This window comes from Callorhinus ursinus, unplaced genomic scaffold (assembly GCF_003265705.2).
Source record: "Callorhinus ursinus isolate GAN/ISIS: 27379988/994484 unplaced genomic scaffold, GSC_fseal_2.0 scaffold11, whole genome shotgun sequence".
Classification (NCBI taxonomy): Eukaryota; Metazoa; Chordata; class Mammalia; order Carnivora; family Otariidae; genus Callorhinus; species Callorhinus ursinus.
The window spans coordinates 47,145,554-47,166,545 of record NW_027397073.1 but is presented as its reverse complement, the minus strand read 5'-3'; the positions used below and the strand labels follow the sequence as shown (position 1 = coordinate 47,166,545).

General features: G+C 42.6%; 1 protein-coding gene across 1 annotated transcript in view; it reads left to right on the top strand.

Annotated features, from left to right (window-relative positions):
• The window catches only part of LAMA3 (laminin subunit alpha 3), a 263,227-nt gene that overhangs the window by 15,656 nt on the left and 226,579 nt on the right, over positions 1-20,992 (top strand). Inside the window, exon 2 of the mRNA XM_073897993.1 lies at positions 11,067-11,219. Coding sequence (XP_073754094.1) covers positions 11,067-11,219 — 153 coding nt within the window. The remainder of the gene's footprint in view (positions 1-11,066; positions 11,220-20,992) is intronic.

Genomic DNA, 20,992 nt, shown 5'->3' with positions numbered 1-20,992 from the left:
TTCCAGAATTTATAAATGCTTCGTTTTATTTTTGTGTGTCTTTATAACCTTTCCGGTCCTCAAAAGAATTTAGGGGACTGATGAAATTTAAAAACTTTGAACAAAAGAGTGGAGGGAATGGGACAATGGGAAAATAAAGCCATGAAGGGTATAATTACTTCAGAAGGAGATCAATAACTGAAAGGGAATTGAAAGGGAAAAGCTCAGCTTGAGGAATGAATCCGGTCAGGGTCAGACTGTTTCCCCCAAGGGCAGTATCTGGCTCTTAGCAGGTCAGTAGTTGGTGGTTGAATGAATACACTATGAGCGTAGATGTGTTCTCATAAATCTAGGCTTTGGCATGAAACTCTCAGGAGGAAGTACTTTGGGTTTGGGGCCTCGAGGGGGCAGGCGTAAATGTGACCTGGCCTACTTTGTAAACCTGAACTTGTGTTAGAGCAGGCAACTTACATGCAAGTACAGGTACCGAGGGACCCCTTATTGCCAGTGAAATGCCAAAACAGCGTACAGAGAACAAGAGAATAGAGGGAGAAGTAGAAAGAGGAGGAATGTATGGAGACCATTAAAATATGAGTTTAAAGACTTCCAGAAGGAATTTCTTGGGTTCTTTCAAGAAGGAACCAGTTGGTCCTAGAATCCCCAAAAGTAGACTGTATGGTGTCAGGATTAAGAGCACGGGCTTTGGAATTAATAGAGCTTGCTTTGAAAGCATCTCTTCCTCAGGATGTGATCCTGAATGAGTTATGTTACCTCTGTGAGCCTTGGTGTCATCTTCTGTAAAATGGGGATACAATACCATTTAGTTCACAAAGTTATTCTGAGGATTACATGAAGTAAACCATATGCACCTGGGACACAGTTAGTGTTTCATAAATGGTAACTCTAATTAAAGGTGGTTGGGGAAGTAGAAATAGCAAGGCCTTGATAAAGAGGCCAAATGTGGATTAAGAGAGGGAGACGTAGTTCTGGTGAAACCTCTTTTGAGTGGAAGGAAATCAGCAGGAAGCCTGTTGTGGCCAGTAGAATGACCATCATTTTCTTTCTTTGCTCTCTGATTTGACCACAACGGATAGATAAGCGAGGAAGGTTGGTACCTGAGAAGTCTCTGAAATGGGAGAGGCATCATCTAAAGATGGGAGAGCTGAGTTGAGCATGAGTGGTGCTTCCTGGCCCGAGCAGATAAGTGGTCAGAGGTTAGGAGCTGGGAATGGGCTCTGGGCGCCCTGATGGGTGGAGCAAGTAGATTTCCATTAGAGGAGAAAAAGGTGGTCGAGATTTAGTTACACTGAGCTTTTTTTTTTTTTTTTAAGATTTTATTTATTATTTGAGAGAAAGAGCACGAGTGAGAGGCAGAGGGAGAAGCAGACTCCCTACTGAGCAGGGAGCCCGACATGGGGCTCGATCCCAGGACCCTGAGATCACGACCTGAGCCGAAAGGCAGAAGCCCAACCGACTGAGCCACCCAGGCACCCCTACACTGTGCTTTCTAATGAGTTTAGTGACAAGAGTGTAAGTCTGCAATTTCCTGTTGTTCTTGAACATCAGGAGTTTAGCTTCTGACATAAAAGTTAAAATCACACACACACACACACATACACACCGCACACACACACACACACACACACACACCTCTAGGGAGAGAGGGCCATGTTTGGGATTACGGCTCCTCTTTATCACTAATTAACTCGTTTATCACTTTCTAGTATATTTCCTGAAGTGAGTAACAAAATAGTTTATGCCATTTTTATTTATTAACTAAATGAACAAATATTAAGTGCCTACCTTGTGCCAGAACCTTGTGTTCTAGGTGGTGAACAAGTCCCTGCACTCAAGCACTTGCAATGCAATAAGGATGATAGACAGCAAAGCCGGCAAATAAGTGCTTCCTGCTCAGAAGAGAAAGCAAAGACAGTAGAAAGAGATGGCGGAGTGCAGCACGGCTTTTGATGGAGAGGACAGGGAAGGCCTCTCGGAAAAGGGACTTAAGTCCAGGAAAAGCATATTCTCAGGAGAGGGAAGAGCAAGTGCAAAGACCCTGAGGCAGGACCGTGCTTGGTGTGAATGAGGAACAGCAAGAGCATCAGTGTGGGTCGAGGGGAGTGAGTGAGGGGAAAGTGGAGGGCTGTTTGTCTCCTGCTGGGAGTGATCCAGTAGAGGGCTATGTAGAGATGCAGGAGAGTGTGTGTGTTTACGGGGTGAAATGGCAGACGCAAAGCCCTTGAGCAGGCAGGAGGGGCAGATTCAGTGTTGGGGAGGAGGGGGGTGGGCAGGGGCAGACTTTGGAGCACAGACAGCTTCTCCACAGCAATGGGAGACAAGGCAGGTGTATGGGCGCACATGCAGGGAGGTTTGTGGATTAGGAAGAGGAGCAAATTCAGTGAATTCATCCAGAGAAGGGAAGAGGAAGGAGGAGGTTTGAGGATCATCAAGAATGTGTGAAATAATTCCTAGGAGAGTAAAAGAGGGAATACAGTGAAACACTGTGCCAATGTAGAAAAAACACAATTCTCAGTTGTCTGGGGGTGGAGAGAAGCATCTTCCTTTACCTGGTCACACCTGACTCACAGGCAGGCGTGAGCCAGCGGAACACGTTTCTCTAGCGAAGGCCAAATCTCTGAGGTGCCCGCAGATTCTCGGCTTCTTGCTGCTGCAGGACAGCTGCTGCCCCTCCCCCAGACTCCTCCTTTCCGCCCCCACCTCCCACCCCCCAGCATCCCTCCCTGTTTTCCTGTCTTGGCTACACCACTTAGGCAAGCTGCTCAACCTCTTTGAGCCTCTGTCTCCTTATCCGTAAAAGGGCCAAATGATTGGACTCATCTTAATAGATTTATCATGAAAGTCCAGTCACCATGTGCCAAGTGCAAGGTGCTCTGTCTGGCGGGTGGATGTTTTTGTCATCACCACCATCAATGTAGCTTCTTCTGTGACTGCGGCTGCAAGATGGGTCCCTAGTGGCGCACTCTGCCTGTGCCTGTCACCACTGCCTCTGTGGTCCCCGACTGCAGGGGCCCGAAGAATCAGCTGAGGGGCTTGCTAAAAATTCCAGTTCTTCCCCCCACCAGAGACACAGCCTTGATATAGGGATTCAGGACCTGAAATCTGCATTTTTTAAATTTTTTTTTTTAAAGATTTTATTTATTTATTTGACAGAGAGAGAGACAGCGAGAGCAGGAACACAAGCAGGGGGAGTGGGAGAGGGAGAAGCAGGCTTCCTGCGGAGCAAGGAGCCCGATGCGGGACTCGATCCCAGGACCCTGAGATCATGACCTGAGCCGAAGGCAGACGCTTAACGACTGAGCCACCCAGGCGCCCTGAAATCTGCATTTTAAACAAACACCCTGGGGGTCAGATGGCAATGTGATCCCTTTATGGATGATGATCTCACTGAATTTTCACAGCCACTACATACAATTGGAGGATTTCCCCATTTTAACAAGGGGAAAAAGCTAAAGGGAGGCTAAATAATTCGACCAATATATAAAGGTATCTATCTATCTATCTATCTATCTATCTATCTATGGAAGTAGGCTTTAAACCCCAAGATTTTACTCCAAAATGTATCTCTTTGATATGAGTTAAAAGCAAAAAAAACTCCAGAATTTGGCTTGGAGGGACACATCTTTTTAGTAATAAGTGTAAATTTTGCAGACATTTTCTTATTTGCCTTAAAAAAAAAATACCTGGAATCAAGCTCAAGTCCTATAGATCTCTCCAATCCTTGCCTCCAGGAGCCTCGCACACTAGAGGTGCGTGCTCCACCCACCGTGGGGTGAAATCTGTTGGGGGCTCCACAGAGCTGGGCACTCTCCTGGGCTGTGTAATGGCCCTTCACCCATCTGTCAGATGTATAGGTCTGCAGGAAACAGGTGGAACTGCCTATCTTAATCATTGGTGACCATGCTGATGTGCTTGTGGGCCTCTCAGAAGGGACGATGTTCTCAACAAGGTCTGGGAAGGAGCAATCTTAAGTTCGGAATGGGTGCATTCCAGAATGTTCTCCACATCAGGGCTCCAGCTGGCTTGGGTTGGGGCAATTGAGACGGTGCCTTTAAGGCACATGGCCTCAGGAACCTTGGCAAGTGATGGCTGGGAGGAAGGTTCGGGGTGGCGTGAATGTGCCAGTACATCATGGGGCTGTTAGCAGCTGAGTGTGGTTCGAGGCTGCCATTGCTGGGTTTTCTGAGCCTGCCATGAGGGTGTGCATCCACGCGTCTGTCAGACATGACAGGGTGTTTTCCCGAGCTGGGTCTCTTTCCCAGGTTGTGGGCAGGTGTGTGGAAAGTTACGTAAGTGCTGTTTCAGTGCAGCCTCACCTTCCATCCAAGTGTAAGACGGAGCTTTGTGATGGAGCTTGCAGCTGGATCAGGATGGAAGGCGTTCTGGCTGGGAGAAACATCACCAGACCCACACACGGGTCCTGGTTCCGGCCTGTCCTGGCTGTACGGTTTGAGGTGAGGCACTTCACCTCTCTGAGCCTTCTCTTCTTCTCCTTTAAGTTTTGAATACCTTGATATAAGCCTGAGAGTGTCATGAAGATTAAGCAAAGTAAAGCATGGCATGCCTCTCCTGGGTTTAAATATCCCCGGGCTAGCTTGGTTCTAGCACCTTTTGGTATTATGTGGTGTTTGAGCTACTTCTCTTCTCTCTTGCTACATTTCTTTAGGGCCAGGGGCCAACTCTTAGTGTTTGCCTGTTTCTATCTCCGAATCCAAATTAGTGCTCTACACATTGTAAGCAATTCTAAGAAGTTGAATAAATGAATGAGGGTTCACACAATAAAATTATATTAGGGAGCAGTGCTGTAATCAACCTCTGGTTTCTTAGAACAATACAGTGTTATACTGTGGATTGAGAGGCGAAGCATTGTATATGAGAGGTTTTCAGTTAAGGAGAATCATCAACAATGTTAGGAACCGGGAGAGACTTTTTTCCATCCTTCTGAAAAAGCATAGGTTCTTTCGTGGGTCTCTGAAAGATTGGCTTATCTTCCAGGGCCTTCCAACCTTAGATCTCAACTCTGTCTTGTTATTTATTTGAACAGTTCTGTCCTCTTTCCTTCTAGCCCCTTCTGGGTTATTTGCTATTTCCCATATGGCTAGGCTAATAATAGTCTTGACACAATTCAGAGCATGCGTCCCTTGTCCTTATTTCCAAGATAGGTCCCTTGTCCTTGTCTTTTAGTATTCTCATCTCTGTCTGGAATATGGAGTAGGTGACCAGCACAGGTGTGTCGCACGGTTGGGTGAATAATTGAACACAAGCTTGAAAGAATCCTCTGTTCTCTCTGTCCTCCTGTTCTCTGACTTCTCTCAGTTTTGGTCCTGTTTTATTTATTTATGGCTATTTTTAAAATATTGGACCTCAGGTGCAGAGTTGGATTATAGATTATTCACAACCCTCAGTTTATGACATGCTTTTATCACTGGTCCTTGCGTCGTCTGCTTTAATGTATGTGTGGATGGATGGATTTTAAATAATATAACAAGCACCCATGTACTTGCCACCAAAGCCAGATTAGGGCCTTGATAATAACTATGTCTAACCATATGGTTTCCTCACTTCCCTTCCCTCTGTTTTTCACAGTCTGGGGTAACCATCATCCTGAATCCTTTATTAATTTTTCCTTTGCTTTCCTTTTTATATAGTTTTATTATATCTATTTATCTTCCTAAAAAGTGTTTCCCATTTTGATTGCTCTTAACTTTATATCATGCTCCCCCCATTTGTTATATTGCGAAGATTCATCCATATTCTTTCATGTTGTCAAATATATTCATTTATTCATTATTGGTCATTTATTCATTCATTGCATGAATATACTGCCATGATTCATTCACACTGATGTGCCTGGGTCGTTAGGTTATTCCCAGGATTTTTCTCTTGTGAACAGTGCATCTGTGAATATTCTTGAACATGATGTCATCAAGTTGTGCAAGAGTTTATGGGTTATGAGCTTGAAGGTAGAATTACTGGGTCATAGGAAATGTGAATTTTCAGCGTTATAAGATAATGCCAAAATAGTTTCCAAAGTCTCTACACCAGTTCATACTCCTACCACATCCTTTCCAATGCTAGTTATCCTCAAATTTTGAACTTGGGCCTTTTGAATGGGTATAAAAGAGTATTACACTGTGGTCTACCCTGATCACTAATGATGGTGAGAGTGAAAATTTCTTTGAATGTTTATGGATGTATGTGTTTCCTCTTCTGTAAAATGCCCATTCCTACTTTTACCCTTTTTTCTATTGATCTGTTTATACTTTCCTTATTGATTTGCAGAAGTTTGGTATGTATTTCTGATGAGAATTCTTTGTTGATTTTATGTTATTTGTTTAGGTATTGATTCTTGTGTAACACCACCCCAAAACTTGGGCTGATTGGGCTCAGCTGGGTGGTTTTTCTGCTCCATGTGGTGTCAGCTGGAATAACTCAGTTGTATTCAGTAGGTGCCTAGGTAGGACTGGGGGGTCCAAGAAGGCTTCACTGATGTGTCTGGTGCTCTTCCATGCATCCACACCATTTGGTTAGCATGGGTTTTCTCATAGCATGGTGATTTGGGGGTAACTGGACTTTTTACCTGGAGGCTGGCTTGCAAGAAGCAGAATCTGCCAGTCCTTTTAAAGCCTCTGCTCAAAAACTCCAAAATGATACGTCTGCAAATAATAAAGCCAGTCTGGATTCAAGAGGAGAGAATAACCTCCAGGGAAGATAGCCTCCACTTCTTGATATGTGAGGTGGCGGACACATACACGGAGAAGGAATTGATGGCAGCCATCATGAGACACTGTCTGCCACTTGTGTACTGTGAATATCTTCCAGTTTGTAACTTTTCTTTCTACTTCTTTAAGGTGAACCAGTATTCTTTTTTTTAAATTTTTATTCTTTTAAAATTTTATATTATTTTATTTTATATCAGAGAGAGAGAGAGGGTGGGGGAGGGGCAGAGGGAGAGAGAGAATCTTAAGCAGGCGCCAAGCCCAGCATGGAGCCCAATGTGGGGCTTGATCTCACAACCCTGAGATCATGACCTGAGCCAAAATCAGGAGTCGAACACTTAACCAACTGAGCCACCCATATTCCCCTAAGGTGAACCAGCATTCTTAGTTTTAATCTATCTCTTCTTTTGTAACCAGTGCTTTCTTGTTTAAGAAATCTTTCCTTGCTTCAAATCCTAAAAGATACTCCCTGATATTTTGCACTATTGGTTTTAAAGTTTATTTCTGACATTAAGTCCTTAATTCATCTGAAGCTGATTTTTGTCTGTGGCTTGAGTAGGAATTTGATTTTATTGTTTTCTATTGGATATGGAGCTTTTCCCACTGATCTGATGTACCACCTCTGTTATATACTAAGGTTTCCAAAATGCGTGGGTCTGTTTGGGGCTCTTTTTTATCCTGTAGGGCTGTTTCTCTCATCTTGCTCTGTTTTAATTATGACAGCTTCATAATAAGCCCTAATACCTTGAAGGGCAAGTTTCCTCCTTCCTGATCTTCCTGTTCAGCAGTATCCTGGCTTTTCTTGGTTCTTTGCTAGTCCATATAACTTTTAGAATTATCGTGCTCCAAGAAAATCTCTATTGGACTTGTATTGACTTTATAGATCAACTTTGAGGGAGAATTGATAAGTTTTTTATATTATCCTACCCAAGAAAACAGTCATTTCATTTATTTAGATTTTAGAAATTCTTTTAATTAATTTTATTTCTTAAATGCCCTATATGAGTGAAATCATATGGTATTTGTCTTTCTCTGTCTGACATATTTCACTTAGCATAATACCCTGTTGGTCCATCCATGTTGTTGCAAATGACAAGATCTTGTTATTTTTTTATGGCTGAGAAACATTCCATTGTATGTACACACCACATCTTCTTTATCCATTCATCTATTGATGGACATTTGAGTGGCTTCCATATCTTGGCTATTGTAAATAATGCTATAATAAGCTTAGCAGTGCATATATATCTTTTCACATTAGTGTTTTTTTTTCCTTTGGGTAGATACCCAGTAGTGGAATTACTGAATCATATGGTAATTCTATTTTTAATTTCTTGAGGAACCGCCACACTGTTTTCCATACTGTTTTCCAAAGCGGCTGCACCAATTTGCATTCCCACCCACAGTGCACGAGGGTCCCTTTTTCTCCACATCCTCGCCAACACTTGGATTTCTAGTCTTTTTGAGTCTAACCATTCTGACAGGGGTGCTGGTGGTGACATTTCTCTTCACCCCCTCCCCTCCCACGCTAGATAGCCAGGCACTTTTGGGAACTAGTGGGAACACTCTCCACTTATCTTGCTAACACCGTGTGCCCCACCCTTGTGTTCCCCTGCAGATCTGTCCCATCCACACCACCCCATTTGGCATGTGTCCCTCCAAAGCCAGTTCTGCCCTGACATACCCTGCAAACAACCTGAGGAGGGACCAGCACCACTCCAAAGTGACTCCTGCCCTGGGGAGGGGGGAAGATAACCACACACAATGATGCATCTGCAGTCCCAGCAGCCGCTCCTTATAACTAGCAGCAGAGAGAGAGCACCCTGGCCATCAGTGTGACCACGGCCTCACAGACAGACCAGGGGCAGGCAGCTGGTGTGACTGTGCGCTGCCCACCAACAAAAACCTCTCAGGGGACATCACAGGAAGCATGCCCTGCAGTTCGGTGTGATTGCAATCCCGGCAGATGGACTGACAGCAGACATCTGGTCTGACGGCTGACACTGCCCAACTAGGAGCCTGCAGCATCCCCAGATAGGGCTCCTACCAGTACAGGGACCAAGCCCTGCCCGGCATGCCCCCAACAGGCGAAGTGGGCCATTGTACCTGACTGGACTGAAGACAGATGTGGTTCAGCCACAACAGGAAGCTGCATGTAGCCCCCCCGTAGGAAATACCCCTGTAGCACCTGGTTCTGGTGAATGGGGGTATTGCACTAGAGGGCACCACGGGACCTCTTCTTCTTAGACCAGTGGCAGGAAAGAATGTATGTTACTGATTATCCACAATGTCTAATAAACTGGAGTAGTTAGTAGCTGCTAGATGGGGAGGAGGGTTATAGGGTGGTGGTTGACATACTATTTCTGGGGCCCTAGGCTTGAGTCCTGGTTCTTACTATTTACAGTTGGGTGATTCTTGGGAAAATTACTTAACTTATTCACTGTGTTTCCTCAACTGTAAAATAGAGGTGATGGCCTTAGGGTGCAAATATGAAGTACATGGTGCCCGGTGCATAATAGGTGCTCTGTAAATGCTCACTTTATTTGTTAATGTAATTATTTGAAAATTGAGAATCACCAAAACAACACAAAAAGCATCATCTCTATTCCTTATGTCTTCATTATGGAAATGGAGCTAAATGTAGATCATAAGCATCCACATCCTTGGAAGAGATTTGCTTCTAACTACATGTAAATCTTCTAACCTTGGAGGAGCAATAACATAATTCCCTTATCAAATAATTAAATTGGTAAAATTCCCTCTGGGAAAGAATGGGAAAAATAACGATCATTGAAAGGAAAAATATTCATAAATGTTTAGATGTCCTAGCTTAGTTATTAATTACCCTTTTTATTATGATAAAATTTTTATAGAAAGAACCCCTCCCTTTTTTTTTAAGAATTGCTGTGGGATCATTGTTTTATTGGGCTTCTAGGAGGTGTGAGGCAGTGTGCTGGCTGAAGTGTAGTGACAAGCTGGACGCACACGGTCTCTGATCTCAGGAACTCAGGGGGCTGCTTAGCCCAATGTGCCGCTTTTGAGTTACATAAGTCTCTTTATAGAATGTCAAGAGAGAAAGTTGTACATAATATGTCTCCACATACGAGAGACTCCTCAGTTACACACTTGATGAAAACATTTGGTTGCACATTTGGTTACACACCAGGATCAAATTTATCTTTGAACACTTAATTAACTTTCAAGAGGCTCACCAGGGACAGAGCCACCATTGTGTCACAGAACATTCCTGGGAAGACTGTGGCTCTAAATTTGCTTCTTTAAACGCCCTCCTAGATGGTGGTGATGCTCTGAGGTAATTTAATTGGGGAGCAAAGCAGTTCAGTGTGTGAAGCCCACTGCTGGTTAAGCATGATCTTTTGACCCAGTTAAAATGTAATCAATATGTAGGTAAGGCTTTTTAGGTGGTAATGGCTGTAAAATTCTGCATCGCAAACAAGACAAAACAAAACAGAATCAAGAATTTGCCTACCAAGAAGAATAATTCAGTAAGAAGATGAGATGATATCAGTAGCATGAGAATTTAGTAAAGATGATAATACCAAATAGATATCACTCCAGGTGAAAATGGATTCTCATTTATCTATGGGGTTAACTCTCAACTTCTCACTTTGGTATCCTCAGCCAAGATATGATCTCCCCACTTACCTTTCAAGCCTTGTCTTCGATTGCTTACGCTGTTGTTAAGCTGGACCAACTGGCTCCGTGCCTTTGCTCATGCCCGTTCCGCCCCCTGGAACCCCTTCCCTGTTTGCTGGTCACTGACACTTACCAGAGCCCTGTCCATCCTCACCGGCGACTTAATCCCACGTCTTGCACCCCGTTTCCTGAGCCCATGGCATATGTATCACCTGAGACCGGACCTCTATACTCTTGCCATATCCTACTTCCCTTACTGTTATTTGTCTCCTTATCGCCTCCACTGGGACTGCGGACAGGGAGTCTCTTTGTATATCCTAGTGCCTGACCCAGAAATTGCAGAGGAAAATGTAAAGAGTACAAAGGATTTGCTGAAGGAAGACATCTTTGCATCTCAGGTACAACAGGTTCTTCTTAAAATGTCATATAGGACGAGGAAAACATAGCTGTTACACATGGAAGATAAATATGATATGTGTCCTAGAAACATTATAAACAGAGGTATAGGCAGGTGATACAGTTTAAGATTAAGTGAAAAAGAAAAAGCCTTACTACTGTCTTCAGAATACATTATGATCAATCTCAGCAGCTGACGTCGCTAAGCTGTGTAAAGTGGTCTCTGTTTTCGTTAGCTCTTTACTAAATTGATAGAAAAAATTACTTGAAAATAAAAAGAGTTTTTTTTCTCCCCAGGGCCAGTTCTGTGACTATTGCAATTCTGAGGACCCCAGGAAAGCACATCCAGTCACCAACGCAATTGATGGATCCGAGCGATGGTGGCAAAGTCCCCCTCTCTCCTCGGGCACACAGTACAACAAAGTCAATGTCACCTTGGATCTAGGGCAGGTGAGTGATGCTTCCAACTGGAAAGGGGGAAGTTAATTTGGATCATTGCTTCTTTGGTTATTTCTGAAATAATAAGAATTATATTAAAAACCAAACATCAGTTTTAATTCTCTAATCATTGTGAAGCCTGTTACATTAATATTTGCATTCCTCCACGCTCAGCCTGTCATGATGCATACACCCATACCTGTTTATCAAGAGTTAAAAATAGTCAAAAATAGTTTTATTGGCAAAGATATTATTATTATTTAGATTTTATTTATTTGACAGAGAGAGACACAGCCAGAGAGGGAACATAAGCAGGTGGAGTGGAGAGGGAGAAGCAGGCTTCCCACAGAGCAGGGAGCCCGATGTGGGGCTCCATCCCAGCACTCTGGGATCATGATCTGAGCCGAAGGCAGATGCTTAACGACTGAATCACCCAGGTGCCCCTATTAATATTATTTTTGATTATGATAAAGTACACATGACATAAAATGTACCGTCTTGGAACTAGGGGGTTATTATGCTGAGCGAAATAAGTCAATTAGAGAAAGACAAGTATCATATGATCTCACTGATATGAGGGATTTGAGAAATAAGACAGGACCATAGGGGAAGGGAGGAAAAAATGAAACAAGATGAAACCAGAGAGGGAGACAAACCATAAGAGACTCTTAATCTCAGAAAACAAACTGAGGGTTGCTGGAGTGGAAGGGGGTGGGAGGGATGGGTTGGCTGGGTGATGGACATTGGGGAGGGTATGTGCTATGGTGAGCGCTGTGAATTGTGTAAGACTGATGAATCACAGACCAGTACCTCTGAAACAAATAATACATTATATGTTAAAAAAAGAGAAGATAGTAGGAAGGGAAAAATGAAGGGGGGAAATCGGAGGGGGAGACGAACCATGAGAGACTATGGGCTCTGAGAAACAAACTGAGGGTTTTGGTGGGGGAGTGATGGGTTAGCCTGGTGATGGGTATTAAGGAGGACACGTACTGCATGGAGCACTGGGTGTTATACGAAAACAATGAATCGTGGATCACTACCTCAAAAACTAATGATGTGCTGTATGGTGACTAACATAACATAATAAAATAAAATTTAAAAAAAGTACCATCTTAGACATTTTATTTTTTAAAAAGATTTTATTTATTTATTTAGTTATTTAAAGAACGCATGAGTCGGGGGGAGGGGCAGAGGGAGAGAGAATCTCAAGCCGACTCCATACTGAACGTGGAGCCCGACACGGGGTTTGATCCCATGACCCTGTGATCATGACCTGAGCTGAAATCAAGAGTCGGACGCTTAACTGACTGAGTCACCCAGGCGCTCCCCATCTTACACATGTTTAAGTGTACAGTTCGGTAGCTTTAAGTTCACATTGTTGTGCAGCCAGTCACCAGAACTCTTTTTCATCTTGTGAAACTGGCACTCTGTGCCCATTAAACGACAACTCCTTATTCTCCTTTGTCCCCAGCCCCAGGCAACCATCATTCTACTCTCTCTGAATTGGGCAACACTAGTCACCTCATAGAAGTGGAATCCTACAGTATCTGTCCTTTGTGACTGGCTTACTTCACTTAGCATACTGTCTCCTGGGTTCCTCTGTGTCGCAGCATGTGTCTGAATTTCCTTCGTTTTTAAGCCTAAATAACATTCCATTGTATGTATGCCTCACATTTATTTATCTAGTCATCTGTCAAGTGACACTTGAGTTGCTTCCATGTTTTGGCTCTTGTGAGTAATGCTGCTGTGAACATGGGTATGACTAAGATACTTTTCTAGCATTCTCTTTCCCAAAAATCCTGATTCTATGAACACTGACTACCTTTATTTTGGCTTTATTTGGCCAGCTGGTGCACAAGAAAACCCAGCTTCAGACCTATCCTTCTGTGGTATGCTAAAATGGCCCCTGGGATGCCTTCCTCTTAGTGTACAGGCCCAGTGTTATCCCCTCTGTTTCCAGTGTGGTAGGACTATGATGGAAGTCACTCCCTTTGTAAGGTGGCATTACATGACAAAAATGAGGAGATTTTGCACATGTGTTTAAGGTCTCAAGTCAGTTGATCAAAAGGGAGATTATCTTGGAGGATTTCTCCCTAATTAGGGGAGCTCTTAAAAGGGGCTGGGCCCTACCAGAAGGAAAAGATCTGAAGCATGAGAAAATTTCCTGCTGACTTTGAAGGGGAAAACTACCATATTATAAACTACCTATGGAGATGGCCACATGGCAAGGATCTAAGGATGGGTTCTAGAAGCTGAGAGCAGCTTCAGCCAACAGCCAGGAATAAAGCAGGAACCTCAATCCTACAACCATAAGAAACTGGATTCTGCCAACAACACATGCAAACTTGGAAGTGGGTCTTTCCAGGCATCTGGCGAATGCCTGATTGCAGCCACCATGCCCAGACTCCTGAAATACAGAACTGAAAGATCATAAATGGCTTTGTTTTAAGCCACTAAATTTGTGTTCATTAAGCAGCAATAGAAAAACAAATGCACCTTCTTTCCTGTTTCAGACTAGGGAGTGCCTCCTATCTGTTTCACCCTATTCCTTCAACAAGTATTTATTTGTTGACTATTGTATATCAGGCACTGTTCTAGGTATTTGTGTTACATAAAAGAACAAAGGGATGGAGATTCCTTCCCTCATGGGAGACAGCCAACAAAAATATATATCAGTAAATACAATATGTTAGAAGCTGATAACAGCTATGGAAAAAATGAAAAAGTAGATCAGGGTAAGAGGATCATGAGGCCCAGGACAAGGGGAGTTTGCAGTTTTAGGTAGGATGGTCAGGCGAGAGCTTTTTGAACAAAGACTAGAACCGGTTAAGGCATTCATCATGCAGATATCAGTCACCCAGACAAGGGAACAGCCCTGCAAAGTCTCTAAGGTGGGAGCTTGTCTGGAAGGTGTAAGGAGCTGCATGGAGGCCAGGATGGCTGGAGCAGAGTCAGGGAGAGGGCAGTGGTGAGAGAAAAGGCCAGAGAGAGAACAGACAGGGCCAGATCAAGTAGGGCTCCTAGGCCATAATAAGGACTTGGACTCCAATGTGAAATGAGAGTCATTACAGAGTTTCAAGCAGAGGAATTATCTAATCTGATTTAAATTTAAGAAAGTATTTCTCTGGCTGTTCTGTTGAGAATTATCAGGGGGCAAGGGTAGAAGCCAGTTAGGAGACTGTCATCGTAATCCACAAGAAAGATGCCATTAGGGGGAGTGGAAGGGGTGATTGTGTCCTAGATATATTTTGAGACTAGAGCTGCCATGATTTCTGAATGGGTTGAATGTGAAGTGTGAGAAGAGAGGATTCCAGATGATTCCTAAGACTTTTGGTCTGAGCAACTGGAACTGCTGTTTGCAGAGATGTTGGAGACTCTCTGGGTGGGGGGAAGAGTTACTGTGGATATGCAAGCACTGAAATACTGTTTGGATGTCCCAGTGGAGTTGTGGCCCACACACTGGGAGATACGAGACTGGGAAGCTGGCTGGGCTGGAAGGGATGCTTGTCAAGGATTTCTGTAGGATTTATCATATTCAGGATCTCTCAGCTTCTTGGATCTGTATATTTATACCTTTCATCATCTTTGGGCTATTTTCAAACGAACCTCATTTCTTCCTTTTCCAGCTTTACTGAGGTATCATTGACAAATAAATTATATATGTTTTAAAGTATATCATGTGATGATTCAGTAAGCATATACTTTGTGAAATGATTACCATGATGAGGTTAATTAGCACATTCATCACCTCACATACTTTTTTGTGAGTGTGTGGTGAGAACACGTAAGATCTAGTCTCTTAGTAAACTTCAGGCATACAATACAGTGTTATTAACTATAGATACCATGTTGTACATTAGAAACCCAGAACTTAGTCATCTTATAACTGAAGGCTTGTACCCTTTGAGCAGCATCTCCTCATTTCTCCCACTCCCTAGCCCCTGCTAACCACCAATCTACCCTCCGTTTCCACGAGTTCAACTTCTCTCTTTTTGGAATGTTGATGATATTGTTAGATCTTTTATTATTGTTCCACAGGTCCCTGAGGCTCTGTTCATTTGTTTTTTTCAGTCGCTTTTCTGTTTTTCAGATTAGGTAATTGTATTGTTCTATCCTGAAATTCCCTGATTCCTTTTTTCTTTCATATTTGTTCTCCTATCTAGCCCATTTAGTGAGTTTTAAATTTTAGTTATTGTATTTTTTCAGTTATATAATTCCCACTTGGTTTTTTTTTTTAATCTTCTGTTCCTTGGCTGAGATTTTATATAATTTAATTTACTTCAAGAATATTTATACTTACTGAAACATTTTGCTACTTTAAAGTTTTTGTCAGATAATTCTGTCATCTGTTTCATCATCTCATATTGGGGTCTGTTGATTGTTTTTTCTCATTCAAGTTGTTATTTTCCCCTGGTTTTTGGTATGATGAGTGATTTCCAGTTGTGTTCTGGACATTTTAGATATTATATTAGGAGACTCTAAATCCTATTTAAATCTCCCAGCTTTTAGCAGATGGTCACCCCATTTAGGTTTAATATGTAGGTTCTGGCCTGCTTTTGCAGCTTGTTGTTCCAATGACAATTTTGTTTTCAGAGCTGGTGCATACTACTAGTCTGCTGTGTTCATCTGGTTTCTGGGCTCCTGCTTGGTTCCCATTAGTGCTGTCGCCTCTGGAGCCAGAATGAACTTCTCCTTATCCAGTGACACTTAGTAGGGGTTGAGGCACACTGGACCTTCAGGGCAGAGAGTGCTTCCCCAGTGCATTATCCGAGGCTGCCTCATGCAGGTGAAGCTCCTACTGAAATAGACATTTGGAAATCAATGGCGTATAGATTGTGTTAACCTACGAGACTGCATGAGAGTGAGAAGAGAAGAGGATCTAGGGCTGAGCCATAGGCTCGCCAATATTAAGAAGTCCTGGAAAAGAGAAGGAACCAGTAAAGAAGACTGGTGTGGAATGACAGATGGGAAGAAGACAACTAAGAGAGTGTGGTGTCCTAAAGGTAGGTGAAGAAAGTATATCAAAAGGGAGGCTGTCTTATAGCTCTGTAATACAAAGACAAAGAGTCTAATTTAAAAAAATGGTCAAAGGATCTGGATAGATGGTTCTCTAAAGAAGATACACGAGTGGCCAAAAAGCATATGAAAAGATGCTCAACATCATTAGCCATCAGGGAAATGTAAGTTTAAACCACAATGAGATACCACTTTACACTCAGCTGGGTGGCTGTAATCAAAGAGATAGGTAATACAAGTATTGGTGAGGCTCTGGAGAGATTGGAACTCTAATACATAGTGTCAAAATAAAGTGGCATAGTTGCTTTGGAAAACAGTTCGGTAGTTCCTGGGTGGCTCAGTCGGTTAAGTGTCTGCCTTCGGCTCAGGTCATGATCCCAGGGTCCGGGGATTAAGCTCTGCGTCAGGCTCCCTGCTCAGCAGGGAATCTGCTTCTCCCTCTCTACCCTTCCCCTGGCTCTTATGCACATGCATGCACATGCTCTCTCTCCTTTCTCTCTCAAATAAATAAAGTCTTTTTTTTAAAAAAAAAGTTTAAACACAGAGTTATTATATGACCCAGCAATTCCACTCCTAGTTATATTTTCAAGAAAAATGAAAACAGACACAGAAAAACTTGTTCATCAATGTACATTATATCATTATTCGTAATAGCCAAAAAGTGGGATCAACTCAAATGTCCGTCAGTTTATGAATAAATAAGCCAAATATTGATATCCACACAATGGAATATTATTCAACAATAAAAAGGAGTGAATTTCTGATGAATGCTACAACATGGGTGAGCCTTGCAAACATGATGCTTGAAAGAAGCCAGTCACAAAAGAGCATGCATCATATGATTTTACGGATATGAAATGTACAGATAGGCAACTCTATAGATGCAGAACAATAGTAGCTTAGAGGCTGCCTAGGGCTGGGGGTTTTGGAGGGAAGTGAGGGATGACTCCTGGGAGGTATGGCTTGTTTTGGGGGAGACAGATGAAAATTGAATGTGATCGATTGGACAACTTTGTGAACATACTAAAAACCTTTGGACTGTACATTTAGATGAGTGAATTGAATGGTGTGTGAGATACACCTCAGTAGAACTCTAACACATCAACAAAGAGTTCATGGAAAGAGAGTGTTTCAAGGAAAAAAAAGAGAGTGACTGTGTCAAGTACAGGGTCAAGTCACATAGGACAGGTAACGACTGATAATTCGCCATTGGATTTGCTCATATGGAGGTTCCTGGTGGCTTTGATTAAAAACCTGACTGCAGGGAGATTAAGAGAGAAGGTGAAAGGAAATGAAGCTTGGAGTACAGAAATCTAATTTGGAGAGTTCCTAAGCAACGAGGAGAGAAGAAATGGGGAAAGAGCTATTGAAAGTCGGGTAAAGAAGAGACTAGTAACTGATTCATAATAGGAGATATACAACAACACTAACACTGATACTGATAATAGTACTAATACTGATGTTTAAGCCAATCTTTCTGCTGGCCATAGTGGTGCACAGAGTACGGTTCATATAGGAAATACTGCTTGACCAGATGCCTGCCCTCAGCCTGTCTCCTGTGGCTGTAGTCACATCGACCTGCAGGGTGATTTTCTTGAGAGGCTTTTGTTGGTGGGTGGGGCTGCAAGAAGCCTCGTGCACCGTGGGTGGGAATGCAGACTGGTGCAGCCACTCTGGAAAACAGTATGGAGGTGCCTCAAGAAATGAAAAATAGAATCACCATATGATCCAGTAATTCCACTTCTGGGTATTTACCCAAAGAAAATGAAAACACGAATTTGAAAACCTATATGCACCCCTAGGTTTATCGCAGCATTATTTACAATAGCCAAATTATGGGAGCAACCTAAGTGTCCACTGATCCATGATGGGATAAAGAAGATGTGGTATATATATATACGATGGAATATTACTCAGCCATAACAAGAATGAAATCTCGCCATTTGAAACAACATGGATAGAGTTAGAGGATATTATGCTAAGTGCAATAAGTCAGAGAAAGACAAATACCATATGATTTCACTCATACGTGGAATTTAAGAAACAAAACAAATGAACAAAGAAAAAAAGCGACAAACCAAAAAAAGGACTCTTAACTAGAGGGAACAACACACTGATGGTTACCAGAGGGGAGGTGGGGGGGATGGGTAAAATAGATGAAGGGGATTAAGAATACACTTACCGTGACGAGCACTGAGTCATGTATTGAATTGTTGAATCATTTTATTGTACACCTGAAACTGATATAACATTGTATGCTAACTATACTTCAATTGAAAAGAAAGAAAAAATTTCTTCCAAAACAGTATTGCTTGAAAGCAATCAAAAAGGCAATGCATCCCAAAGACTGGAAATTGAATGATAGTGAGATTTCCTCAAATGAGTGTGTTATCTTCATTTTGGTTGGGGATAGTCTGGTGATAGAAGGGCGGTCCACCTCTTCAACTCATATGTTATGCGAGATTAGCCCTCTTCTAAGAATATTTTCACCAACAATTTTCTTTTCTTTTTTTTTTTTTAAAGATTTTATTTGTTTATTTGAGAGAGAGAGAATGAGAGATAGAGAGCATGAGAGGGAAGACGATCAGAGGGAGAAGCAGACTCCCTGGTGAGCAGGGAGCCCGATGCGGGACTCGATCCTGGGACTCCAGGATCATGACCTGAGCCGAAGGCAGTCGCTTAACCAACTGAGCCACCCAGGCGCCCTCACCAACAATTTTCATCTGAGTCCAATTTCAACTATGAATTAGTCTTCTCCCTCTAATAACTCACCTCTGTCCTTAACTCATTAGAGATTTCGCCTATAATGACCAGAATTTACCTATTATACCAGTTATTTAACTGAAGATTTCTGTAGTTAGCTGGGAATTTTAACCCATCAAAACGATGTGTAGTTATCATACCAATGCCTATTGGATTTACTTTTTCTCCCCTAAAGCTATTTTCTTTTAAAAACTTACCTTTTAAAAGCACCCTTTTGATATACTGAAAAATCTCTAATTAAGACAGTTGAATTAGAAAAAATATCAACGTGGGAACAATTCAGTAACTTTCTGGTTGCTGACAGACGTTAGCCATGCCTCCTTCTGCATGAAGATGGTGTTCACCCAACGCCTGACCGACTGGGTCAGCAGACTGGGGAGGCTGCTCTGAGTGGGGGTTGATGGTGGATCCTGGAGTCAGCCTGTGCTGGTTTGCGCTCTGGTGCCCCCCTTACTTGCTGTGTGACCCTGAGCAACATGCTTGTGTGCTCTGTGCTGCAGTTTCCTCCTTTAAAAGGGAGATAATAATTATACTTACCCCATGGGATTGCTCTGAGGTTTGAACGAGTGAGCTGCTTCACTTTTAAACCTCTTTAGGCCAGTGGTTTTGAAATAAATTTTTATTTAGTAACATAAAGTGAATTTCAATAAACACTCATTATTAAGCAGCCTCATTACTTCACCGCTCTAGAAAACACTATATACAGTACTGTAGAAAATACTCTAGAAAAGCCCAGAAACAGGAAGAGCAACATCAAAGATGTCAGACTGAAGACGTTTCTTTCCTCTTGGTGTCGAAGCAATGTGTTCTAACAAGTAGGTTTGGTCTAGTAAGATTCATAATGTATTCCCTCTGGGCGGGATCTGTATTTTCTTCTTTTTGCTGAAATTAGCCACGAAAGTGTCACTGAATAACTGAATAGTGACCTACAGACCTTAGATGGAGGGAAGTGTGAATATTTTTTTTGGAAGTGTGAATTTTGATGCATGGTTGGGACATAAACTATAGGCCCTAAACTTGTTATTACCATGTCACTTTTTTTTTCCCAGCTACTGAGAGCTGACATTTGATTTCAATGTGCTGTAGTCAATTTGGCAGCTTCTCTTGTCACTTTTCTCCATGTCCTTTTGGACTAGTTGGTGGTTTTCCTGGTCGTTTTTCTTGGACAACACTGTTTCGCAAATAAAAGCATCACTTTCCGGACTCAGTCTTTTTTTTTTTTTTTTTTTTTTTAAAGATTTTATTTATTTATTTGAGAGAGAGAGAGAGAATGAGAGAGAGAACACAAGAGGGGGGAGGGTCAGAGGGAGAAGCAGACTCCCTGGTGAGCAGGGAGCCCGATGTGGGGCTCGATCCCGGGACTCCAGGATCATGACCTGGGCCGAAGGCAGTCGCTTAACCAGCTGAGCCACCCAGGCGCCTCCCGGACTCAGTCTTGAAGGACAGTGTCCCCCTTACAAGGAGGCAAATGTAGGAAGTTTCTGTGATTCACTAGAGACAGTTGTATTTTCTCAGGCTGTTCAGGTTCATTCAATGATGCTGTAGTCATCAGTTTTAGAATCAGAACACAGTGTTTTATAGGAAACTTTCATCTCATCTGGCCAAATATAATGAGTTCAGCTTCTGAGCCTGCGTACAGACCAGCTGGGAAGTACAGGATTTAATGTCCCCAGGGGCATCCCTCAACCCAGGAGGAAGAGGAATTGGTGGAAAAATTCCCCATTTCCCTGCCTCTCCAAGGGACGGTTCTTCAGAGTATCTCCACTAGAATTATCAGCCACTGGCTTTTCTCCCTCCTCTGTGTCCCCCTCGCTTCCCATTTATGCTTCTTGAGATCTACTCCCAAATAAACTACCCAGTCTTTGTCTCAGAGCTTGGTTTAGAGAGGACCCAAATGAAGGCAGGGACGAAAGGGGACTTAGGCCAAGACTCTGAGCACCCTATAGGTGTCTGCACAAGCAAACACTAGGAAATAGGTATTTAGAATGCAGTAAGTAGAAAAT